General features: G+C 36.9%; 1 protein-coding gene across 1 annotated transcript in view; it reads right to left on the bottom strand.

Moving 5' to 3' along the window:
- The window catches only part of LRP1B (low density lipoprotein receptor-related protein 1B), a gene marked incomplete at its 5' end in the record, with an annotated part of 68,407 nt that overhangs the window by 14,478 nt on the left and 31,510 nt on the right, over window positions 1-22,419 (bottom strand). The window contains 4 exons of the mRNA XM_008936862.1: window positions 5,930-6,034; window positions 6,616-6,790; window positions 11,516-11,677; window positions 22,027-22,191. Coding sequence (XP_008935110.1) covers window positions 5,930-6,034; window positions 6,616-6,790; window positions 11,516-11,677; window positions 22,027-22,191 — 607 coding nt within the window. The remainder of the gene's footprint in view (window positions 1-5,929; window positions 6,035-6,615; window positions 6,791-11,515; window positions 11,678-22,026; window positions 22,192-22,419) is intronic.

Below are 22,419 nucleotides of genomic sequence, written 5' to 3'. Positions count from 1 at the left end.
TTTGTTCACTACTGTCTTTAACCTATTAATCCACTAAAATTCTCATTTTAGAAATGAAGTAATTTATTCTTTCTCCAGCCTTCACTTTTCAGTTTCCTCTGTTACCAAAGTTTTGCTTTTATTCAAGCCTCTGTACTATATATGCCTTTTAATTAATCTGGAAGACCACTGATTTCTGTATCTAATTTGCTCTCAAAGTCATGCATCTACTTACTGCCAGCAATTAAACTATCCTGGATGACTTACACTTCATTATAGAAGAAATTATGTTCATTCTAATGTAGAAGTACAACATCCACAACCTGAAACTCTCTGAAGAGTCAACACATCTAGCCACAGGCAACTCATTTAATGCTGTACACTGTCCTCTGAATCTGTTTCTGATGACATCTAGGAAAGAGAGGCTCAGAATTGCCCAGAAACACAGAATTGCCCACATCCCTACCCAGAATGTAACATAAGAAGGAATAAATTGCTGTCCTCTTAATCAGCCAGAATAATGTACTCTTACTTATTTCACCTTAAAGTCCTCAGCCACACTCATGTAGCATTGATTAAAAGCTCATTAGAACATTTAAAATCTCATAAAATTTAGTTGATTTTAGTTACAGATCAGTATGATTTATATTGTCTACTAGTTTTGACTGTGTGTAACAGAAACTATCCTTCACTGTACTTCTATGATGCCTAGTGCAAGGGTGTGATGACTTGATTACATTTATTTGCAGATGCTAATAACATTAATATTACAAATAGACCACATCTGCATGCAGATGCAAATAATGATAGTAATACAAATAAAACCATAGAATTCTAGCAACATACAGTTACACTGAAGGTATAAAAAGAAATAAAGGTGAGAGAGGGTAATATTGTGTACTAAAGACATTAACAGAGCACTGCTGATGTAACAACCAGTAACTATCTTGTGTAGCTGAAAGTCATTTTTTTTTCAGCTCTCTTCATTGGTATAATACCAACATACCAACTCTCCCTAAGCCTTGTTTCTCTTGCATGAATGTATGTGCAGTTAGGTGATCACTGAAAGGAAAGCAGAGGCAAATAAAGGTAATTATTAAACCAAAAGACAAACTAATATAGAACAGCTGGAACTGACAGTCTGTGAAATATCTAGAAGAAGCATTTCTTGATTATTTCCCACCTGAATCTGATGTCCTGTCTGTTCTGCTTTCAATGGATTTGTGAAGTTATTGGAACAATTGAGATATATTTCACATGCTTCTGTATCACACCACAAACGTGTCGACCTACTCGTGAGTAGAACTAAAGATATCCTTAAAAAACTTAGTATGTGAATTCTAAAAAAGTAACTACATGTAAAACACTTCTTCAAAGGACATCCTCAGTGGCACATTTTTCAGAAAGGGTCAGGATCTCAAATCTATACATTGTGACATCAAATTCTCTTACAGTCTTTGTCATTGAGCAAGGACAATAACGGGGTCGGGAAAACTGTTATTTAGATTCCTAAAACTAGTGCCAAGAATTAATGATCCAGATTGTATAGCAATTTATGTCCAAAGAAATATCACAGTATATTCTGTATCTTTTAGAATCTGATAGAGCATTTATTGAAACTGGAGACCAACTTCACAAAAACTACCTTTTTTGGTGGCTTCTATGAAGCCACAGTGAGGCCTTAATTCATTCCTAAACCAGCTAGGTGAAAAACATGACTTCTCTTTCCAATGTGTATTGAATATTTACTGCATTCAGGTTTAAAACCCCACAAACTTTAGACAGGATAAAAATAAATGCAGATAAAAAAGAGAAAATAAAAGTGTACCCTAACAGTACAGGTTGGTAAATGGAGAATATGTTCTTAAAGGCTTATAATTCCTCTGTATAATTACAGCTTTATGACTGCCCTTTAGAACAGACAAATTTTATTCTCTGTTGTCTTTACTGAATGATAATAAGAGCTTAATTATGTATAAAGTCTGCATGCTCAACTGATCTGGTTGGGTGAGAGAGAGGAGTTCTTGCTGAATGACAATACACCAGCCATCTCCTATTTCTTCTAAATACCATCCACACATGAACTGGAAACTGGTTAAGAAAAATGTTAGCCCTTATCTAAGTGTTCCTCAGAGCCCAGAGACAGATGATGTAGCATGGCCAGGCATGCAGGCTGGAGGAATAAACCCCTTTCCCAAATGATGGAACAGAACTTATAGAGAAATTCCCTGAGACTCCTGTTCTGTGACACAATGGCTTTTGTGAAGCATGGGATTACTTCATTCCATCCTAAGGTCTTCTACTTGCCAGCATCAGGTTGGTAAAATTATAACCAAGTTCCAGTGAAGAACTAATTTGGTTCCAGAACACAAGACACTGAGAACAGCTGGAGCTTGAACTGAGGTTAGCAAGGTGAACTGAGACATACTGAGTTACACATCCCCCTCTCTGTTGCTGTAACTGTCTTCAGCTCCACCAGACAACTTCTATTTGCTTCTCCTCCTCTTCCTCTAAGCCACCTTGGCTTTGTAAAAAAAGGAAACAATTTAGAAGGTTCTCTTAATTTCTGGACACAGGCATTGGTCCATACTAACCCCAAAGGAACACTAGTTCTATCTGTACTTACATTCTGAGAGTGAAGGAGTGAATTCTGTACTCATGCATGGCACAGAGACACAAACTGTTCCAAGCAACCATGTCCCACACAAACGCTGATGAACAAACCCATTCCATACTTTCCAAAGTTTAAGAAGTGGTAGTTAGAAGACTAATCTACTTTCCAGTGGATTTATGACAGCTCAAGTCATAGAGTTTCACTGCTTGAGAACACTGACAAAGGAATTGTGATCATATTTTTTTTAAAAAATTAGAAGATTATTCACCATACCTAGCCACTGTCATTGCTACCCACCAGACAACCACAGCACATCCCCACAGCATTTTATGTTTTCATAAACCATGCATTTAGATGAGGTAAGATTAAAGTTGTTGCAGTTTCATATTTTATCCCAAGTCTAGGTCTTTGGCTTGTGATTTCAATTCTGACTTTTGCATCACATTTGCTGAGGAAAGCTGTGTTCATCTGACTGATATTTCTTATCTCTGTGCATCTCTGCCTTGCAGTACTTTCAAAGACTAAGGTTGTTTCTTTCCCTGATGAGGATTAAAGTTTTCTCTTTAAGAAATAGACCTAAAATCCTTAAGAGAAATACAGCATACAAATGTATCTATTTCATATCCTTTTTTTTTAACCAAAGGAGAAGTCAGAGTTAGGCTCACATAGTTTGGTTTAACAGTTTCTGTTTTACAGCATTATATCTATAGAGTTAACAGTGAGATTTAGGAACACAAGCAACTCCTGCAGTGGTACCTAAGTAGCTCTTCTGTTCCTTCCCCTGTACAGATAACAAATAGGAAGTCAGTTTTGGACTACAGAACATGTGCAACACCATTGTTTGCTAAACTTTATGCTGTGTGGGATTAACTTGGTACAACATCTCAAAATATGAACCATAAAAGCCAAGTGGCATTTTCAGTATTTTCAATTCATTTATTAAAAATAAAGCTTTTTATTTCTTCATCCAATTATATAGATACTCCAAAAGTATGTTTAAATACACTCATCAGTGGAACTATCAAAGGGTAAGTGTGTATTATTGAAATGAGCCCCCAGATTAAGTATATATTGTGAAATGTATGTGAATGTGCATGACTTGAACCAATGAACTGTGGCCTGAAATGATGTCACAGAATGTGCAGCATTAAGTGGAAGGTTAAACCTACTTGCATCTCGGTTCATTAAACGCAGTTAAAGTGCAAATTCCCTCATTCTGACAGTAGTAATCACAAGGGTTCACTTTCTGGTCACAGCGCTGACTTTTAAACCCCACAGAGCATCTGCAGAATTTCAGTAAAATAGACCTATATAAATATTCTACCTTTTGCTGAACAGATTTTCAAGGCATTATAAATAATGATGGCAAGACACACGCATACACAGGCACACACCCACAGATAACAAAATTAATACTCTAGTTTTCATGGATGATCCAATCTGACTGCTGATCAAACACTTTTAAAACAATGGGCCTACACTAACTGGTGGGTACTTAATGTATTATTGTCAAATGTACTATACATTTGTATTGATTGATCCAGAGTGCAAAGGTCTTAAAAATGTTCATGTTTTCTTGGCATTTCTAACAGTGCCAACAAATGCTGAAACATTCATGTATTGTAAATCCATGCACAAGTTAGTGCATGTAACTTGTTTTCCTTGAGATGCTATGGTGTTCCATAGGACTTTAAAAAAGAATAAGTTAGTTTTATAATGAAAAAGAAAGGAAGAATCACAAGCTACAAAAATAGCCATTCTAATGAATGATTTACTCATCATATTTGGGCCTTACATATTATAGCTGTGATATTCTCCTTTTGCTGAGATTTATGAATCTCCCTAGTTCTCAGCTAAAGACATTTAAGGAGATAAAATAACAGGTAAAAAGAGTTGGATCAAAATAATCACAAAAAGAGAGACATAGACACTTCAAGCATTTTCAGCTGAATAAGGACTACCATGCAGAATCTCATTCCACTGTCTCTAACCCCAAAGCTCCCAACATCCATTAACAACTTTTCAATAGTACAGCTTTGCCTCTGCACATTCAGGAGTGCTTGACCTCTCACAGAGAGGAACATTTGGTCCATTTCTTACACTGGTCAGGCTACAGAGTCCAGGCATTTCTCTTTGTAGCTTCCTTGAGTCTGAATACAACAGGCACTCTCTTTTAGGATGACCTACCTCATACACATCAACAAAATGAAGGGCTGGCTGTATCCATATTTACAAAGTTGTAACGCCAGATCCCTTCAGACAACAACTCCCTTATCCCACCCTGGAAATGAGGCACTCGAGTTCAATTCTCTCTCCCAACACCTCATATACTTCTGGAGGATGCTCTGACCTCCAGGTTGTTCTGACAAATGGAAAACTATTCCACAATGAAGTTTTTTCAGCAGTGTAGAAAAGATCGTATCATTTATTAGGCAAAAGTCAAAAATGAAGGAGTATGATTAGGTAGCTCAGGGTAGCTGAGAGCAGGAAAGAAACTAATTTCTTGCTACAGTCACTACTTTATTTCATATTTAACAGCTGAAAAAGGAAGATACACCATAGCTCTCAAGAAAGGACTAGAATGTAGGATTTCCTACCTCTTAAGACAGTATTCACTCTCTAGACTACAGAATCACATTTCCTTTGGTGTTTGATGTCTGGGCTTAAGAAAAGCATCCTGAATTATTCTCTCAACCATGGTGCAGGATGAAGAGTGCAATCTCACCACACAACAGTCAAGCTGCTATGGGCAGCGTGAAGGCTAGGGCAGAAAGGAGAGATACAGGTGTCCCTGCCCATGGCACAGGGGTTGGAACTAGCTGATCTTTAAGGTGCCTTCCAACCCAAACCATTCTATGATTCTATGAGTATATCCATGGACCCATAAAGGAAATAAACACTGATATGACTCTTCCCATTCTCTAGCCTTCAGGAGGAGTGTACTGTTCCCACTTCTGACCATCTTTAGAGGAGAGAAGGTTTAATCCAGATTTGAGAAGCAGGGCATTTAACCATCCTGTACCTATGGATTCCATTCCACAACAAATGCCTAAACAGACTTTAGATCCAGCCTGAAATTATTAGAAGGCTCAAAAGGAATATCTTTGTATCAACATGCATTCCCAATATATACCTGAGCAATATCTTTCAATACATATATTGCAATAAAGGCAGACTAAGTTTTGGGCTACAGAAATAGAAAAAATACTGTAAGTTATGACTGCAACCAGCACATTATACCTCATAGGGAGATCTAAATAGAGACTTGTGCATAATAATTTTGTTAGTTGTTGGCACAGGGATATTCTAATGATCTGCACAGTGCAGGATACTCACAGACAGGCAGGTATATTTGTCTCTGGGTCCAGCTGACAAGTACCACCATTGTAACAGTAGCCATCACACAACTGGCAGGTAGAGGCAATCTTTCCATTAGTGCAACTGTCACGGTTAGGAAGAAATACAAATAGCAATAAGTAGATTAAGAAGTCTAGTGAATTCCCTTATAATTATCTATATGGTAAAATATTGATTTTATGATATGTGTAAGATCTACTGCTTGCAAGAATTCTAGGTTTGTACTTCGAAAAGCTAGCACAGGCAGCGAGTTTATTACACAAAATATTTTCAATCTTTCCTTTTATGAAAATAAACTATTATTCTACTACCTATGCTTTTCTTAGTATACAATATGCCTCTATCACTGTCACAGATACTGCAGAATGAATAAATTTTAACAGTGTGGTTAAACTGGATTATTAATTTATTAAATATACCAATTTTGTTTTCCAATTGAAGACCCACTCAGTCTCTGCTACATTATACTTCTCCCAGTGAGGAGTGCTCCAAAAGTTAGTTTAAAAAGGCAGGAGCCAGTGGGCTTTGTGTGGGCAGTTAATCACACAGAGGATGTGTTCTGATGTGACTGGCTCAGCAGCTAGCCACCATGTAAGAGATTTAAAAGATAATGTGACATAATTGCTATAAAATATATAATTTTGACCATACTCTGCCACACTTACTTGCATACTATGTCATTACTGTCCTTGTTTATTATGCAATGTCCCCCATGACATCTGAGGCACTTGTCCACTTCACATTTCGGGCCTTCAAATCGAGTGGGACAGACACATTCCACACTTCCATCCTCAGAAATGGTACATGATTCTGAATTCACACAATAATGGTGGCAAACATCTGTAAGCAAGAGGAAAGCTAATTACTAAAAGACATTAAGGAGTATCATATAAAAAAGAATACCTTACTTTTCTATGCTGTAAAAGGTACTATAAAAAAAACTAAACAATAAATGATGCTGGGGGCTCACTGGCAACTACAAGTATGCTCTATAAAAAGATAGATAATATATTAATGATGTAGTTTTGAGAAGTGAAATCGAAGGATGAACTCATAAGATTTTTTTTTTTTTCCTCTTCTAGATGTCTAACCATTTATGGCATCATCCCACATAATATAAAGACTGTTGATGAGAAAAGCAGAGTGATGTTAATGTATTTAATGAGACAGTGGCTGAATAAAAATCTTCTGATACATTCACATTACCATTAACAGCATTATGCTAACCTGAAACGGAAACAGTATTTTGAAATAATTAAATTTTATTTTCATTTATCCACATATTCAGATTTCATGAAGTTCTAATAATAATAATAATATATAAAGACATAATCCATAAGTTCTAAAAAAACCTACATACATTCTTATCTTTATACACTGTGAAAGACCCCATTATCTTATTTAAATGTCTAAATGCCAGCAGGACTGAAATTTCAAGTATTGAATTCTTTAACTCTGTAGAAGCACCAATAACTGTCTCATTTTCTTCATATCCCTTTAAAACAAACAAGTTGTCTAACTGACAGGGCTTCCAGAGCTCCAATATACTGGTATCTTCACATTTTGGTGAATTTTATTTATGTGGTACTTATTTTTTTTTAAAGTCATCATTTAAGCTCCTTAATGGGGACAAATCATTCAATGTCTCTCTTTCTCTTTGTTTCTAATACTTTATCCAGCTCTGTGTAGTTAAGATGCTGTGTTGAACACTTGGTGTTGCTCCTGATGGACAGATGAAGTAATTTGATGTATAAGATGTATCAATTCTGAACTATGCATCTGTATTATCTTAAACTGCTCCACTTTAATAAACATTTTCTTTCTGTCAAGACTAAAAAAATCACATCCTTTGAAGCTCAGGATATGGCTAAGAGTGAGACAGTGGCAGCTAGAATTAGAGTAGTAAGCTGTTCACTAGAGAATGAACCCTTGGCTAAAATGCTTGAAGCCCCATCCAGCCTGGCGTTGAACACTCCCAGGGAGGGGGCATCCACCAACTTCTGTAGGCAACCTGTTCCAGCATCTCACCACCCTCACAGTGAAAAATGTCTTCCTAACAACTAATCTAAATCTACCCTCTTCTAGTTTAGAGCTGTTACCCCTTGTCCTATCACTGCAGTCCCTGACTGAGAGTGTCTCCCCACCTTTAAGTACTGCACAGCTGCTACGAGGTCTCCCCAGAGCCTTCTCTTCTCCAGGCTAAACCACCCCAACCTTCTCAGCCTGTCCTCACAGGGGAGCTGTGCAACCATCCTGTGATTCTGTGAGATGGCCACCTCAGCCCTGAGTCTGAACGTGTCAGCTCTCCAGCTGCCATTTGACTGGGGTCACATGGTACGTGGCAAATGGGATGCTTCCTAAAACTGTTATATTTTCCTGAGTGTATTTAAGGTGGATTATTTGTGAGGGTACCTCATAAAGTGGGAAACACATTTTGCTTATGCTTCTCTGTGCATCAGAGTCATTTCTCCCTTTTTCAGAGAACTACGTGCTGACTGCCATGCTGTTGGTACTCACCATGCTGGAAGAGTTCTGCTAAGAGACAGTGTGGCTATTGGAGGAGCTACTTCTTTTTGATTAGTCATTGTATGTCTCCACCTATCTGTTCAGGCTGTAGACTCCTCTGTTCATGGAATTATTACTGAGCAACCAGAGAGGCTTAAAAGACACTAAATGAAGTAGTTCATTGTTTGCTGTTCCCCAATTCAAGGTACAGAATGGTAATTTGCGTCAGGGGGCTGGTGTTTGAACAAAACCTAACCTAGTTTAAAAGCTAATATTGAGAGACATTTTATATATTAAAAAAAGCACTGGAAGGGGACAATGTTTCCATGTACATTAGGATAACCCACCCCCCACAGCCCTTCCCAATCCTAGGAATGGGAAGTTCATGTACCAAAACAATTATTGGTTTTTACTATTGCCTGTAGTCACAAACACCTTTATTCTTCTGCTGTATCTAAAATGTGTATGATACATTTGGACTGAAATCCACAAAAATCATTTTTTTTTTTTTTTTTTTTTTCCCCCCTAAAGAAAGGAATTTCAGTTTCAGGGAAAGTAACAGCTTGTGAGATCACTATATCCACTTTGAATGACTGTAACTGCATCAAAATGTTTTCTATTTTTTAGGTTGTTTGGACCTTAAATGATACAAGAAATGAACTTTAACGAGTCTGTATGTCTTATTTCAGGAATTTAAAATAGGTAGTTATACTCAAATACATCAAATTCATGTGTATATAATAACATGCACAATGTTAGCAGAACTCTATGTAAATTCATTCACTTAAATTTATTTCAGCAGTGCCAGTGCCTTGACACGGAGCACACATTTTGGTTATTAGCCCTTATGTGAACTAATCACAGGAGAAAGTCTGCACTGGGTAATTGAAGACGATAAGTATGAGGAAAATAAGGTCTCTGCAATCTGGCAATACCACAAGTAAATGTCTTCTCCCTGCCATAAAAACCACTAATAATATTTGCAGCTTGGGAGCATGAATAAAATACCTATGCACACTCATGTATCATCCTTTGCATACGAACTAGTTTCAATCACATTATATAAAGACTGAAAAAGCTATCTTGGAGACAACCAATCTTGGCAATAATGCTCTATTAATATATTTCAACATGCATACAATGTGAATGTGATTAACAAGGAAAAAGATTATAGGTGTGAATTTATATACTCAGTATTAACTGTAAAACTGTACAATTTCATAGAATTGTTACTGACCACAAAAATCCAGTACTCTAACAGATCATCAGACCATGTTTTTTTCTTAAAAGTCTTAGGGTTTAAATAAACAATAGCTCAATTTTGTTTCCTATTTTAGAATGTGTTTGAGTCTCTGTATTGTGGCATTTTTCCAAGTGTCAGCAGACAATCCAAATCTGATAATAAGCACTGCTTAAAAAGTACCCCTAAATTTACATTTAAATTAATTCTTAAAAAAAAAAAAAAAAAAAAAAAAAAAAAAGTGTTTGCAGAGGCATTCAACTAGAAACAATTTGTTTGGTTTTGGGTAAGCTTCAAGTAAATATTTTTCCTTAATCGGTGTGTCTGTCTGTGCATGATTTATGTACTACACTGTTTTCGAATACCCAGTTGGGTTTGCAGATAGTTATTTGTGGATCCATGCAGTTTGTTTAACACTAAGAGTCACAATAACTGCTGGTTTTCCACTCAAAGGTTTCAATTTATTTCACAGTCTCCCAACTGGAAATATATTCAGCATACTTCACTACAAATCCTATTTAAGATACACACTAACTCTTTCCTTGTTTGACAGGCCTTTCCCTAAAATTAAATACTTTTTGTATCTTGTAGATAAATCCAAATGAGACCTTTTTAACACCTAACTTCCCTTCCATTTTGTTTAAATCTAGCCACCTTCAGCAAATGCACTGAATTATGTACTAAACGTGATGGCTTTCATGTTTAATGTTCTGTTCCATAACAGGCACTATGACAGTGCTCTTCATTAGAGTGTTATAGTAAAAGCAAAGCAGGAGTAGAAAAAAGATTTTTTAAAAAAAGTTTTAATCCAGATAAAAAATCAGTTCTAATTTAGGATTGATAGTGAGTCATCGTGTTGAAGAGGCATGAGGAAGACAAATTGTAATTTTGAAATGATTGACCAACAGAAGAAATTCAAGATTATGTTGGAATGTTTTGGGTTACTGAAAATAGATAATAGTGATGCATGCTAAAGGAAAGCACAGAGAGACAATACAGATAAATGGAGTAGGAACAGAAGGCCTATTGGTTGATAATCTTCCTTCCTTTCTCCTCTGTAAAAGAAGTAAAGGAATTAGAGGAAGTTCTAAAAAGAGAGAAGAGCCTTTTTAAAGGCAGGGATACCTTTGAAAACATCTCGATGAGAAGAGAGTGATGGGTCAGTGGAATAAAAAAATAGGGAGAAATTTAGATGCACAGGATAGAATCTAAGTCCTGAGAATTAATGAAAGTAATACTAAGAAATCCTGATTTTAAGTACCAGGAGGGGACAGAAACCATCCCCAAGGTGACTGTAAACTGAGCAAGATGAAGGAATACATAGGCATGAAACTCAAAGCAGTTGTCAGTTTACTACTTAATGGGGTTATGAAAAAACCCACAAGGTAAGGTAGCAGTTCAAGACACGTTCTGGTTTGCAAAGATAAGGGATACTAGGAAAATTCTTTAACCAACAACTTCAATTCACTATTTTCAGGTATTCCACCAGCAGAAGAACAAATATGGGAAGTTGGAGTAGAAAATTTTAAAACAATTCCCTCATTCCTACTGACAAAGTCAGCTGTCTTGTTTACATTCTTTCATGGAAATAATAAATTGTTCCTAAAAATGTTCTTCCTTCACCTACACATGTAGATGGATATTGCAGAAATATCTTCATAGATCACCTGAATCCATCAGATTACATTCCCTTAGCAATATGAATAACTCTGGAGCTAAGTTTACCAACGCATGTCGCAACAAAACCACTCATGCTAAGCTCCCGTTTGGTAGAACTTTGATTATAAATCTGGATCTAACAGCTTGTGAAGATTACTTACAATACTGACATCTGTCTCCTGTATAGTCAGGCAAGCAGCTGCAGAAGGGTTGGTTCCCAGCAGTGACACTGCAGGTCCCTCCGTTCTGGCAGGAGTGGTGGCAGACTGTCTGGTTGCAGTTGGGTCCCGTGAAGCCCAGCGCACAGCTGCAGGTCGGCCGCCCTGTGCAAAACAGAGCAAGCTAGGTGGTGATAAAAATGGATAAACATCAGAACAATAATCAGCACTCGAAAGAGAGATATGTCCATTATAACAGTAGCATGTTTTGCTGTCTGAGCCCAACGTCGTTGCAAATGTTGCTGGAATTCAGAACTTTTAAAAGCTAAAGTCAGCACTGTAAAATATGGACACATCAAAAACTGCATCTATGCATTTTACACTTGTGCATTTTTGGTCCTCCACTCTTTATCTAGGAATTATTTTCAAAGATTGAATGAAGTAGGAATTAAGGTATTGCTAAGCTCTTCAAATCTTCCCTGCCAGGGGGGTTTTCTCCAGTTGCAGAGGATAAAAGTGTGTGTAAGCAATTTTATGCCTCTTCAGAATACACTCCATTATTCTCAAATCTACAAACCTTTATATATGATCACATGAATATACAAATATTCACTAATGCACTAATAGCCAACTATACATAGCAATTTTTATTAAAACACAAATATATGTGCCCGTTTTGTTCTCCTACCTCTCTCATATCATAAATAGTGCCACACAAAAACTGCTGTCCTGCATCAGACCAAAGGCATCTGTAAAGTCAGTATTTGACTTTTGAAAAGTAGTGAACACCAAGGGATGAACATTTGCCTAAAATGGACTTCTAGTCTATAGCTTCTTTTTAAAGGCTTTTAAGGTAGTGTTTAAACACTGATGCATTTTCCTCCTATGATTCTCCTCTATTTTCATTTTACTCCTCTATTTTCGTTTTACATTTAGACATGAGATCTAAACCTCATGTCTAAAGGATTTACAGCTTTGTTACAATTCAACTGTTGGATTAAACTTGTCCACTTTTCCTTGACTTTTTTCTTATGGTTTATCATCTTTAAAAGAACTTCTAGATCCCATAAATGTTTTTCCATCTCCTGACTTTACTTTTATCTCTCATTTTCAATCTTCTCTTCAATTAAATGACCTGATGTATCCAACTAGCCATCTATTCTTATTCCTGTTTACCTCTTTTTTTCCCCCTACCTTCCTTAAACTTAGGGAAAACAGGCTGAGTTTAACATTTTTCTTATTCCTGGCAAGGAAAAAGAGGAAGACTTGAACATCTGAAGTAGAATCATAGAAGAATCATAGAATCACAATGGTTGGAAAGGACCTCTAGGATCAAGTCCAACCTTCCTCCCAACATTTCCCCAACCACTAGACCACAGCTTCAAGTGCCACATCTACTCATTTTTTGAAACCCTCCAGGGTTGATGACTCTACCACCTCCCTGGGCAGCCTGTTCCAGTGTCTAACCACTCTCTCTGTGATGAAATTCTTCCTAATCTCCAATTGAAACCTCCTTTGGCACAACTTGAGGCCATTTCCTCTCATCCCATCATCAGTAATTTAGCAGAAGAGACCAACAACAGCCTCGCTACAACCTCCTGTTAAGTAGTCATAGAGAGCAATAAGGTCACCTCTCAGTCTCCCCTTCATAGTAATAAGATTAATCAGGACCCAAGGACACTTCTTGAATAAAGGAGCAGACAGAATGGTCTTTGAATCATAAGGAACCCAACCTGTTGGCAAGTACAATCAAGAGCTTAACTTGGTCACTGCAGAGTGAGGGATAGCTGACAGGCAAAGACTCATCCCTTTTGGTCAAACCACAGAAATACTGCATCTCTGAGTAAGGGACCAGGGGAGGGGTGAGCAATATTCAAAGAGTATCATGCAGAACAAAAGGAATGGCTCCTAGACTAGTACACCACAGGGAACCAAAACAGTAAGACTCATGCTTTTCAAAAATGGTAGAAGTCTAAAAATTAAGATGGGAGAACCCAAAATATCTAGTCTTGAATGGGTATATCAATATCATTTGCTATAGCAAACTTGGAAAAAGGAAGGCAACTAATGGGCTGTTGTAAAACTGAGACATTTCCTTGATATCCAGTCTTAGCCAATGACAGAACAGGGCTAGATGTTGAGAAGTGTTAAAGTGACCCAGCTTAGCAAGGTAAGTACATAATGGGCTGTATGCATGATGCAGAATTCCTTTGGGCTGGAATTCTAGGCATAAACAGGAAAAATAGCCTATTAGTTTTTATTACTGACAGCCCAATCAAGATAATGATATGGCTGTAGAATCCAACAGAGATCAGAAAAAGTGAGGGGATATGTTAATGAAGAAAGACAGCAGCTATCCCTGTATTTACATTGAAAAACTTCACACCATGCCATAAGGCAGGAACAAACTTCTTACAATCCTGATTCAAGGAGGGGTGGGTTAGGGAGCACACCAGAGAAGCTACACTTGACTGGGGCCTGACTTGGTCTAAAATGTACAGAAGAGCCAAAGTCCTACATAGAGAAATGAAAGAACATTATCTCTCATCTTCATACTGATCTACCAGGAAATCCTTACTGCTGCCTCATTTACTGATACATTATGACCATTTCCCTTCCTTGCTGTCTTCTGTCTCATTCATTGTTTCCTCATTTCAATATGATGCCTGGTGTAAATATCCACAACATTCATATTTGCCTCCTGACACCTTTTACCACAACTGCATCTAAAACTCTGAACTGTGCAACACTTCTTACCTTTATTTTTTGTTTCTTCTCTATTTAGTTTGCTGTCTTATTAATATAATGTAGAAGAAACATTAAACTAAATATTCCATAAATGCTACAAATCTATTTTTTTTTTCTTCTGGTCTGCCTTTGTTTTATAGCATGCAATCATTTCATATATTCATTGGAGGATTTTTCAATGCAAGTTGAAGCAATCCCATTTTTTCCACTCTCTCATTCATGCAGAACGATTTATTTATTCTTTTTCCTTCACCTACTTCTTAAATGAAACCCTTCACTAAATTCTTTTCCATACTTTCTATTTTAAGGGATGCTAATTTATGGTGTTTTGCAAACCATCCTAAAGGCTATGAGATTAGTTAGTGTCTTCCTCTAATGAGTATAGCAGGAACAAAACCATTGGCTTAAAAATAGCTCCAGCTAGTTTAATATGCAGCAGCCTGGTTATTCATATCTGTCCCCTGTGATCTAAACATTCAATCACAGATGTTGAATTCAGATGTTAGCACAGGATATTTTTGGGTTTCCCCATGTATATACTTGTATTTAAATTATTGCCCCCAAGCCAGGGGTTTCACCATCTTTCATCTGAATCAGTGTTTCCATAAAAAAACTAAAATAAAATAGTGATGGAACATAGATCTGGAGGTCTGAAATCAGTTTCTATTATTAATATTACTCTATTTTTTTGAAATGATGGGACAATGATATTTTCCTAGTTTGTAGAAAAGATTATTCTATTATTTTCTAAAGCATGCTGATAAACATGCCAAACTGCTGACAGTTACATGAAAATTTAATGCAGTATAGCCTAAACCCCATTTTTGCCACTCAATTTAACATGACTTTTAGTAATGTTAATAGTTCATTGCCTATTTATACACAGACTGTTGGCATCTAAAATAATACTAATAATGACATTTTAATCTGCCTTTTTCTCATAAATTATTTCTGATACAAAATGGTTCCAAGAACAGTGTAATAAAACCGTGGCACTAAACAATGACAAACGATGCCATAAGGTTTTGTAAAATAGAACCAGAATATAGATTTATGTTTGCAAAGGAAATAGTCCTGTTACCCAAGATGTCACGTATCCTAACAACCACTGCATGATAATCACATGCACAGAACTTCAGCATTTGCACTGAAGCTTCATGTCATGAAGGTTCAGGATTAGAGCTGTACTCTTGCCTCTTAATTCCTGATCTTCACTGCCACAGAAATGTTTATGGAAAGTTAGACTGCCTCAAATTAAGATAACCATCTTTTGGTCTATTTTATGAAAAAAAAAAAGAAAAAAAGAAAAAAAAAAGAAAAAAGAGCAAAACTCTTTTTCTGTAAGAAAACAGAAAAAAAAACCCCAAACCACTCCATTTTTGAGCTCTTCCTTCTTTAGTGCAAACCTTAGCTGGATTTACAGCATGAGAGAATACTGCATTGTTTTCCTCTGCCTGTAGCTCAATAGCATCCTAGCTTTCACCTATTCCCTTCGTTAGTCTCTTTCCTAATGTAATAAACCCAAAGAAAATCTCCTGTGTTGAAAAACGTTGTTTGTCAAAGTGTCAAGGAGGACAAGGTAGCAGAACACTCTCAGCATCTTATGTGTAGATGTTCCAATTCAAAACCAGAGTAACAATATCCAGAGAGCAAGAAGCAGCTTTTTTAGTTCAGAATTCCCCCACTCTCAGTGATTTAACAAGGAATTTACAATTTACTGTCTCTAAACCAATACTAGGATATACTGAGTTTCTCACCACATGCAGATGCAAATGGAAAACTAATGCATGTAGTTTCTGAGGAGAGCATTTTATATTTAAAACAATCCTAAATAACAGTTCTAACTCTCATTCTGTAAGAATGATAAAATAATTCATTGCTAAAGAAATGAATTGCACAGAATACATTAAAGGGTGCCTGGTAAGATATATAAAACAAGTAAAAATAATAATGAAAATCCTCTGGGGAAACAATGTACTTGAAAGTCACTATTATCCGAATATTCTCTATGTAGCCTCCCTCTCAAAACAATAACAATGCAAATATTTTTTTAATCTTAATTCTAGAAGTGATGGAGCTTGAAACAAACATTAAATTCTGACATGTTTTTTAAAATGTTTCACACAGAATTTAGTAAATTAAAGGAGAACACTTTATGGTGACCCTAGGACACATATGGTTATATTTGTCAGCAGGACATTAAAAAAATATGTGAAGTTTTTGGCATGAAGATGAAACAGTTTCGCCCTTTCTTAGAAAGAAAAATCATCCATAAGAAGATGATATGGGTCAAAATCTTACAACATCTGATTAGGTTTTGATTAGAGGCTGTACTCACTCTACTTGTCTATTTAATTTGCTATATAACAGCAAATAACTTTTCAAAAGATCTTCAAAAATAGCTAATAAATATTTTAATGCACTATTTCTATAACACCTAGGCAATACCTTTTGGGAATATAATCATATATCTTAAACTCTTATTTACATTTCTTTTGTAGTGAACAGAATTCTGAGGAGACCAATTTTAGGGAACTCAGACTATTTTTGTAAGCTTTCTGAAAGTTTTGAAGAATGAGATCATCCAGATGAATGTCTGCACCAAGACAAAGGATATTTATGTCTTCCAGTCAATGGTAAAATCAATAGCAGCAATGTGAGGTTTTAAGTTGTTCTGTATGAATATGTACATGTTTAATTTGCATATTTCACTTGCTGTTAATATGAAAGAAAACAAGGTGGCACTACACTAGCCCACTGTCAGTAACTTCATGTCATCTGGAGTAGTTATCAGCAGTCTGTAGGAATCACAGTGATGCATCTCTGAGTGGCTGATGAACCACAATTAGCTTTACTGGCTAATAGGAGTGAAGAGTAGTACTCTGTTACTGTACATAATTAGTAGGTGAGCTGATTGGGATCCATCTCAACAGATACACATTCTCTCCATGTTGTGAAAGAGAGGGAGGAAAGAACAATTTCAAAATACATAACAGTAGTCTCAAAGGCTGCTCTTACCAAGGCTGTCTGTGGGTTTTCTGGTGGGACCCTTAGATCAGCTGTGGACCTGACCAGACTCACTTGACGGCTGGCTAAATATGCTGAGAGGAGGTAGCATCCTCCTTTGAGACTACTGGGACCAGTACAACATGAGCAAAGTTAAAAGGTTCTTCACTGACAGTGTTCTCAGTATGCACCATTGGGTCACAAAATCAATTAGTTTTGCTTATAAATTAAATGTAAAATTAAATTAAAATAAATTAGAATATAAAATGATATCTACTTTGTATTCTCAAAAATGTCATGTATTTTCATTTAGTGGAAAGATAGAAGTTTTTTTTATTCTTTTTGATGCAAAGATAATTCCACATGATTAGCCATACTCTTTCTCATTAGTACAAATATATATTTACCTAATTTTGCAAGCTACTTAGACCTAGTTATTGTGTTCAAGATATTTAGTAAATTACTGCTCCAACATTTTTACTTTACATTGTAAGGAGAAAGGAAGTACATTTTTTTATGGTAACATTTAATATTTTCCAAATTTCTATTAATTTAGCTTACTGGAAAGTGTTCATTATTATACCCAAACTTTTAATTACATGTCTCAGATGTGTACTTTTAATTAACTGATGACATTTTCTTTGTTCAATTATTGTAGTTCAATACAACTGTCATAAACTTATAAATTTTAATTAAAGCTGCCCCAATCTCTAGCTGTATAATGTTCACATAGGAATTTGCCAAAAGGCTTAGCAGCAAGTAAACCAACAGTGAATAATCCCTGAATTGCCAGTGGGATTTGTTTAACAAATTAACATTTGTGTGCAGATAATGAGGTTCTACAACTTAACACATCCAGCAAAGATTTAGCACAATCATGTTTTAAAAAAATGAGTAATACTCTGCAATTTACTTAATTAGTTATCACATTACTGTTATATATTTGGTGGTGTAGGAGAACTGGATTTACACATTCACCAGAACACACACATTGACTAGAAGAGCATTTCATGTGCTGCATCACTGTATTTATGCCAGAGTATGATGAAAGGTTTGTTTTCAGGACAGCTCTTCCTCAGCTTTTGAGCCAGAAGCCAACAGCAAGGAGATTCCCTGGCTCCTAGAGCAGCCTCCCAGCCGTGGGGACCCAGCAGAAACTCATCTCCCTGCCAGGCTAAATTTACTGGCAGCCCCTGAGCTTTCCAAAGGGCACGGGTGTGGAATGACACTCATCAGATCAAATGCCTCTAAGCTGGTTTAGCTGGGTAATTTTTGAGAATTGATAAGGGCAATCAGCACTTAAGAAAGACAGAGTCAAGCAAGCTGAAATTATCAAAGGCTGTTTATATTTTGTGGAAAGGATTTGGATTGGCACTTGCATGCATATGGCTTCTGCAAGTTCCAGAGGAAAAAGCTTCATTGTTTTGAACAAAAATAAATAAATATTTTTTTTTAAAAAAATAAAATTAGGAAAATATGTTGAACGTGATTGCATCAGTTTAGCAGGACGGTTTCATGAGTCAGTTGTAGAATGGATCAAAAGTGTAACTGCTGCTTTTTGAGGAACTGGCTGTCAGCATTGTAGTACAGGAGGTGGTATGCACAGATAGCAATAGCACAGCAGATCAAACTAAAATCAGACTGAGCTGACTTTATTTTAAAATAGTAATTTTATACTTTCCAGAGATGCGAGATTTTTTTTTTGGGGGGTAAAGAAGATAAAAAAACGCATGCAACATATCTATTATTACTGAATAGGTCAACTTTGTAGGATGTAATAAGATGAATCTAGACACAATATAGTGCTTAATTTCTACAAACATTAGGGAAAAACTGCAGTTCCTGGTAATACAGAACCTTTTTTACTCCTGCATGTAGCAGTGTGCAAGAGTAAAGTAATATGTACACTAATGACTCTCATATGAACCAGACAAAGCAGAACAACTCCTGGAGGCAGAGACAATGCTCAGGAAGTGAGTGAACGCTGCTCTGGTCTGGATTTCACACCCCCAGTCCAAACTGGGAAGGGCGTGTGCAGCCCCTGCAGCTACATGTGCACCCACGGAGTGCAAGAACTGAGTTACACGCTTTCCACAGTGGTGTATTTGACTGGAAAGAGGAAACACTTGTTGTAAAAACACTTGAGGAATTAAGCTTTGTTGACTTAATTACAGCTTTCAGTGCCTTTGGGGAGTTCAGTTTATCTTCCCTTTGTAAAATAGATAATGCCCTTAGTATATCATGGATTAGAGATTAAACCAGGACAAGGGGACATCTCACTGACATGCAGTTTGTATCAGTAACACACGATTTATGGCCTGATACAGCTAAGAAACAGAGTCTGGTCCAAAATAGAGTTTTCCTCTTAATAGGATATTTACAGGGTCCGAGGGCTAGGCATGCCAGGAAGATGAGATGTAGATCAATCTGAAATTTTTATCTGGAATGCTGTATGGGGTTGCACTGATTTACAAGACATGCCACCTTTTTCCACATCTCCAGAACGTGACAGTTATGGCACAGGCTATAAGGCACGGCTGCCCTTGTGAACTGGAACTGGCAGGCAGGAAATCTAGTTAGCTTGAAACATGAATATGAAAAACTTGATCAAACTGGGAAAGTGGACAAATCATACCAGAATAATACTCCTGTTAGCAGGTATGCCCAGTAGGAGTTATCAGAACCAGCTCTCTGCTGGTCTTGGCTCACAGAGGCTTTCACACTTAGGCCACGTGTGGTACAGTAAACTTTAATTACAGTTAAAGGTTCAGATTCCCAAAACTCAGGCAATTGAGTAGTGAGATGTGGACTGTGATGACACCCATACTATCTCTCTTGATGAATTTTTGGAGCAGGCACATCACCTTGTTTGAGATCAAGCAGAAGTAAGGCTAATGCACCTCCAGGACCCCTGTAGAAGCCAGACCCACAATTAACAATTTAGCAGAAGTACATTGTAGAATCTGCTCATACCTCTCCTTTAGTCCCTGGTGACAAAACCTACTAATTATTTCAGCAAGGCTGAGAGATTTCAGAAGCTGGATTTAGAAGGGGGGAGAGGGGGGGAAATAAAACAAAAAGCATCCAGGTGACAGCATAGCTGTGTGAGCAGAGCAAGTGGCAGCTGCCTGGTAAGGAAATCACAAGCTGCTGGAGGTGAGCGACCCTATGCCAAAAGCAAAAGATGAAATAAAACCTGGGCAACTAAGCTGAATTCTAGGAGTTGAGTTACTATTTTATGAAGCCCTCTAGCCCCACAAAAGTATCAATTAAATGCCAAGCATGTAAAGATGTGGGAGTAAACATCCTCTCTTCAGATGACAAAGTTCTGCATGTCATTTAAATCTCTCATGACGTTCTTCCATTCACTTGCAGGTCCTCAATAAACATGTATTGATCTCACTACATTGATAAAAATCTCTGCTCATCCTTTGTGTCAGTAGTTCCACTGGCTGTTAGAAGCAGGTTCAAGTATAATTAATCAACTTCAAGTACAAATAATTTTCATGTTTTGGTATTTAGTCATTCTTAGTAATGTTAACTATGAATAACATTATTAACCCCCAAGTACTCAGAACCCAAAATCCTCTCTGGCACACAGCAGATTGCTAGATTTGCATTCACTTGGGTTTTTGCCACCACATCTCAGTAAATAAGAAGAGACTCCAGAGAAGCCAGCATAGTAAGTGAAGCTAAATTACTAAATTATACAAGTTAAAATTAATTAGTAAAGAGTGCTGAGGAAACCAGTGAGATCTAGGCCCTCTCTGTCACAGAGATTAAGATACTTAACTGCATCACAGTGAGCTATCTCAGCTTGCACTGAACAGTCACAAATTCCTGCTCTCCAGACACATGCCTGTACTTTTCTTTCAGAGATCAGGGTCTTGGTCCCTTCATCACGTTGGAGAAAATCACTCACACCATCTTCAGCACCTGATAGGCTTCTGAGAAGAGACTAGACAGCAAACCTCTGCAGTTCTACTTTGACTGAAGTATTTAAATATTCCTTGGAGTATAAAATAGAATTCAACTGCTCCTTTCTTTCAGAATTACTAAATTTCAGAGTACTTCTTATCCCATTTTCCCTCTCTATCCTGAGAATTAACTGCATTATACAAGCTACAACAGCTAATGTGTTAGGGACAAAGATCAGTTGTCAAATACCCACTTTCTGACAGTTAGGATAATCTCCCTGAAGATAAGGGAGGTAATTTAAAATCCCTTCAGAAAAACAAAGGATTTGAGTCCTAATCAACCAACTTTTCCTTAGAATTAGATGAGTGAAATGCTTATTTTGTGAATTCCAGTAATACAAAGGTAGAAGATTGAAGTCATACAACTCTACAATTTATGGAAATATCTCCATGTATGCACGTAAAAATCTAGAGGGAAAATTGAGATGAAGAGAGAGCAAGATATGTGGGTTTGTTCCACATGTAGTTTGACTGGACTTTATGCTTTACAATTTCATTTCTACATCTCAACATGTGCATATTTATACTGAATACTTATACATTCCTTTTTCTGGGATGCATCTTAATTCTGCTAAAACACAGATATGGGAATGAAAAGCACTACTATATAGTAGTAGTAGTAGAGTATACTCTGTAAAGTATAATTATGATATATATACTTATATATAAACAAAGCTAATAAGCTACAAAAAGAAAAAAAAAAAATCACAAACAAGGAACAAATTCAAACATTTGCATTAAGGGAGGTCTAAGAGCAGGATCCAGCTGCTCAGGGTTCCTTACCGAGGAGGGAGGCTCCGCAGGTTCCCCCGTTCTGGCAGTAGTTGTAGCAGTGGTTGGTTTCACACCTCTCACCCGAGTAACTTGGCCAGCAGTGGCACCGGGGGTCCCCCTTCTCATTTATAATGCACTTCCCTCCATTTTCACAGGTCAATTTACAGGTATCATCTGCAGCAAGAGCACACACGGAGTGGTTTTCACCAATCCCATTTCACGTAAGTGACAAAACAGAACATTGCAGCTTAAATAGAGCTATGGATCTCTATCAATAGGGGGGAAATATAATTTTTCACAATGGCAAAAGTAAACTATCACTTCTGTTTCCCAAGTGCTAAGAAAAAAAAGAAAAAACAAAACATTTAGGAGACCATAAGTGGAAAGGCTGTCAAGAGCTGC

The sequence above is a fragment of the Merops nubicus genome, unplaced genomic scaffold (genome assembly GCF_000691845.1).
Source record: "Merops nubicus isolate BGI_N331 unplaced genomic scaffold, ASM69184v1 scaffold123, whole genome shotgun sequence".
Taxonomy (NCBI): Eukaryota; Metazoa; Chordata; class Aves; order Coraciiformes; family Meropidae; genus Merops; species Merops nubicus.
Note: the sequence above shows the minus strand (reverse complement) of the source record. Positions and strands in the feature narration are given on the sequence as shown.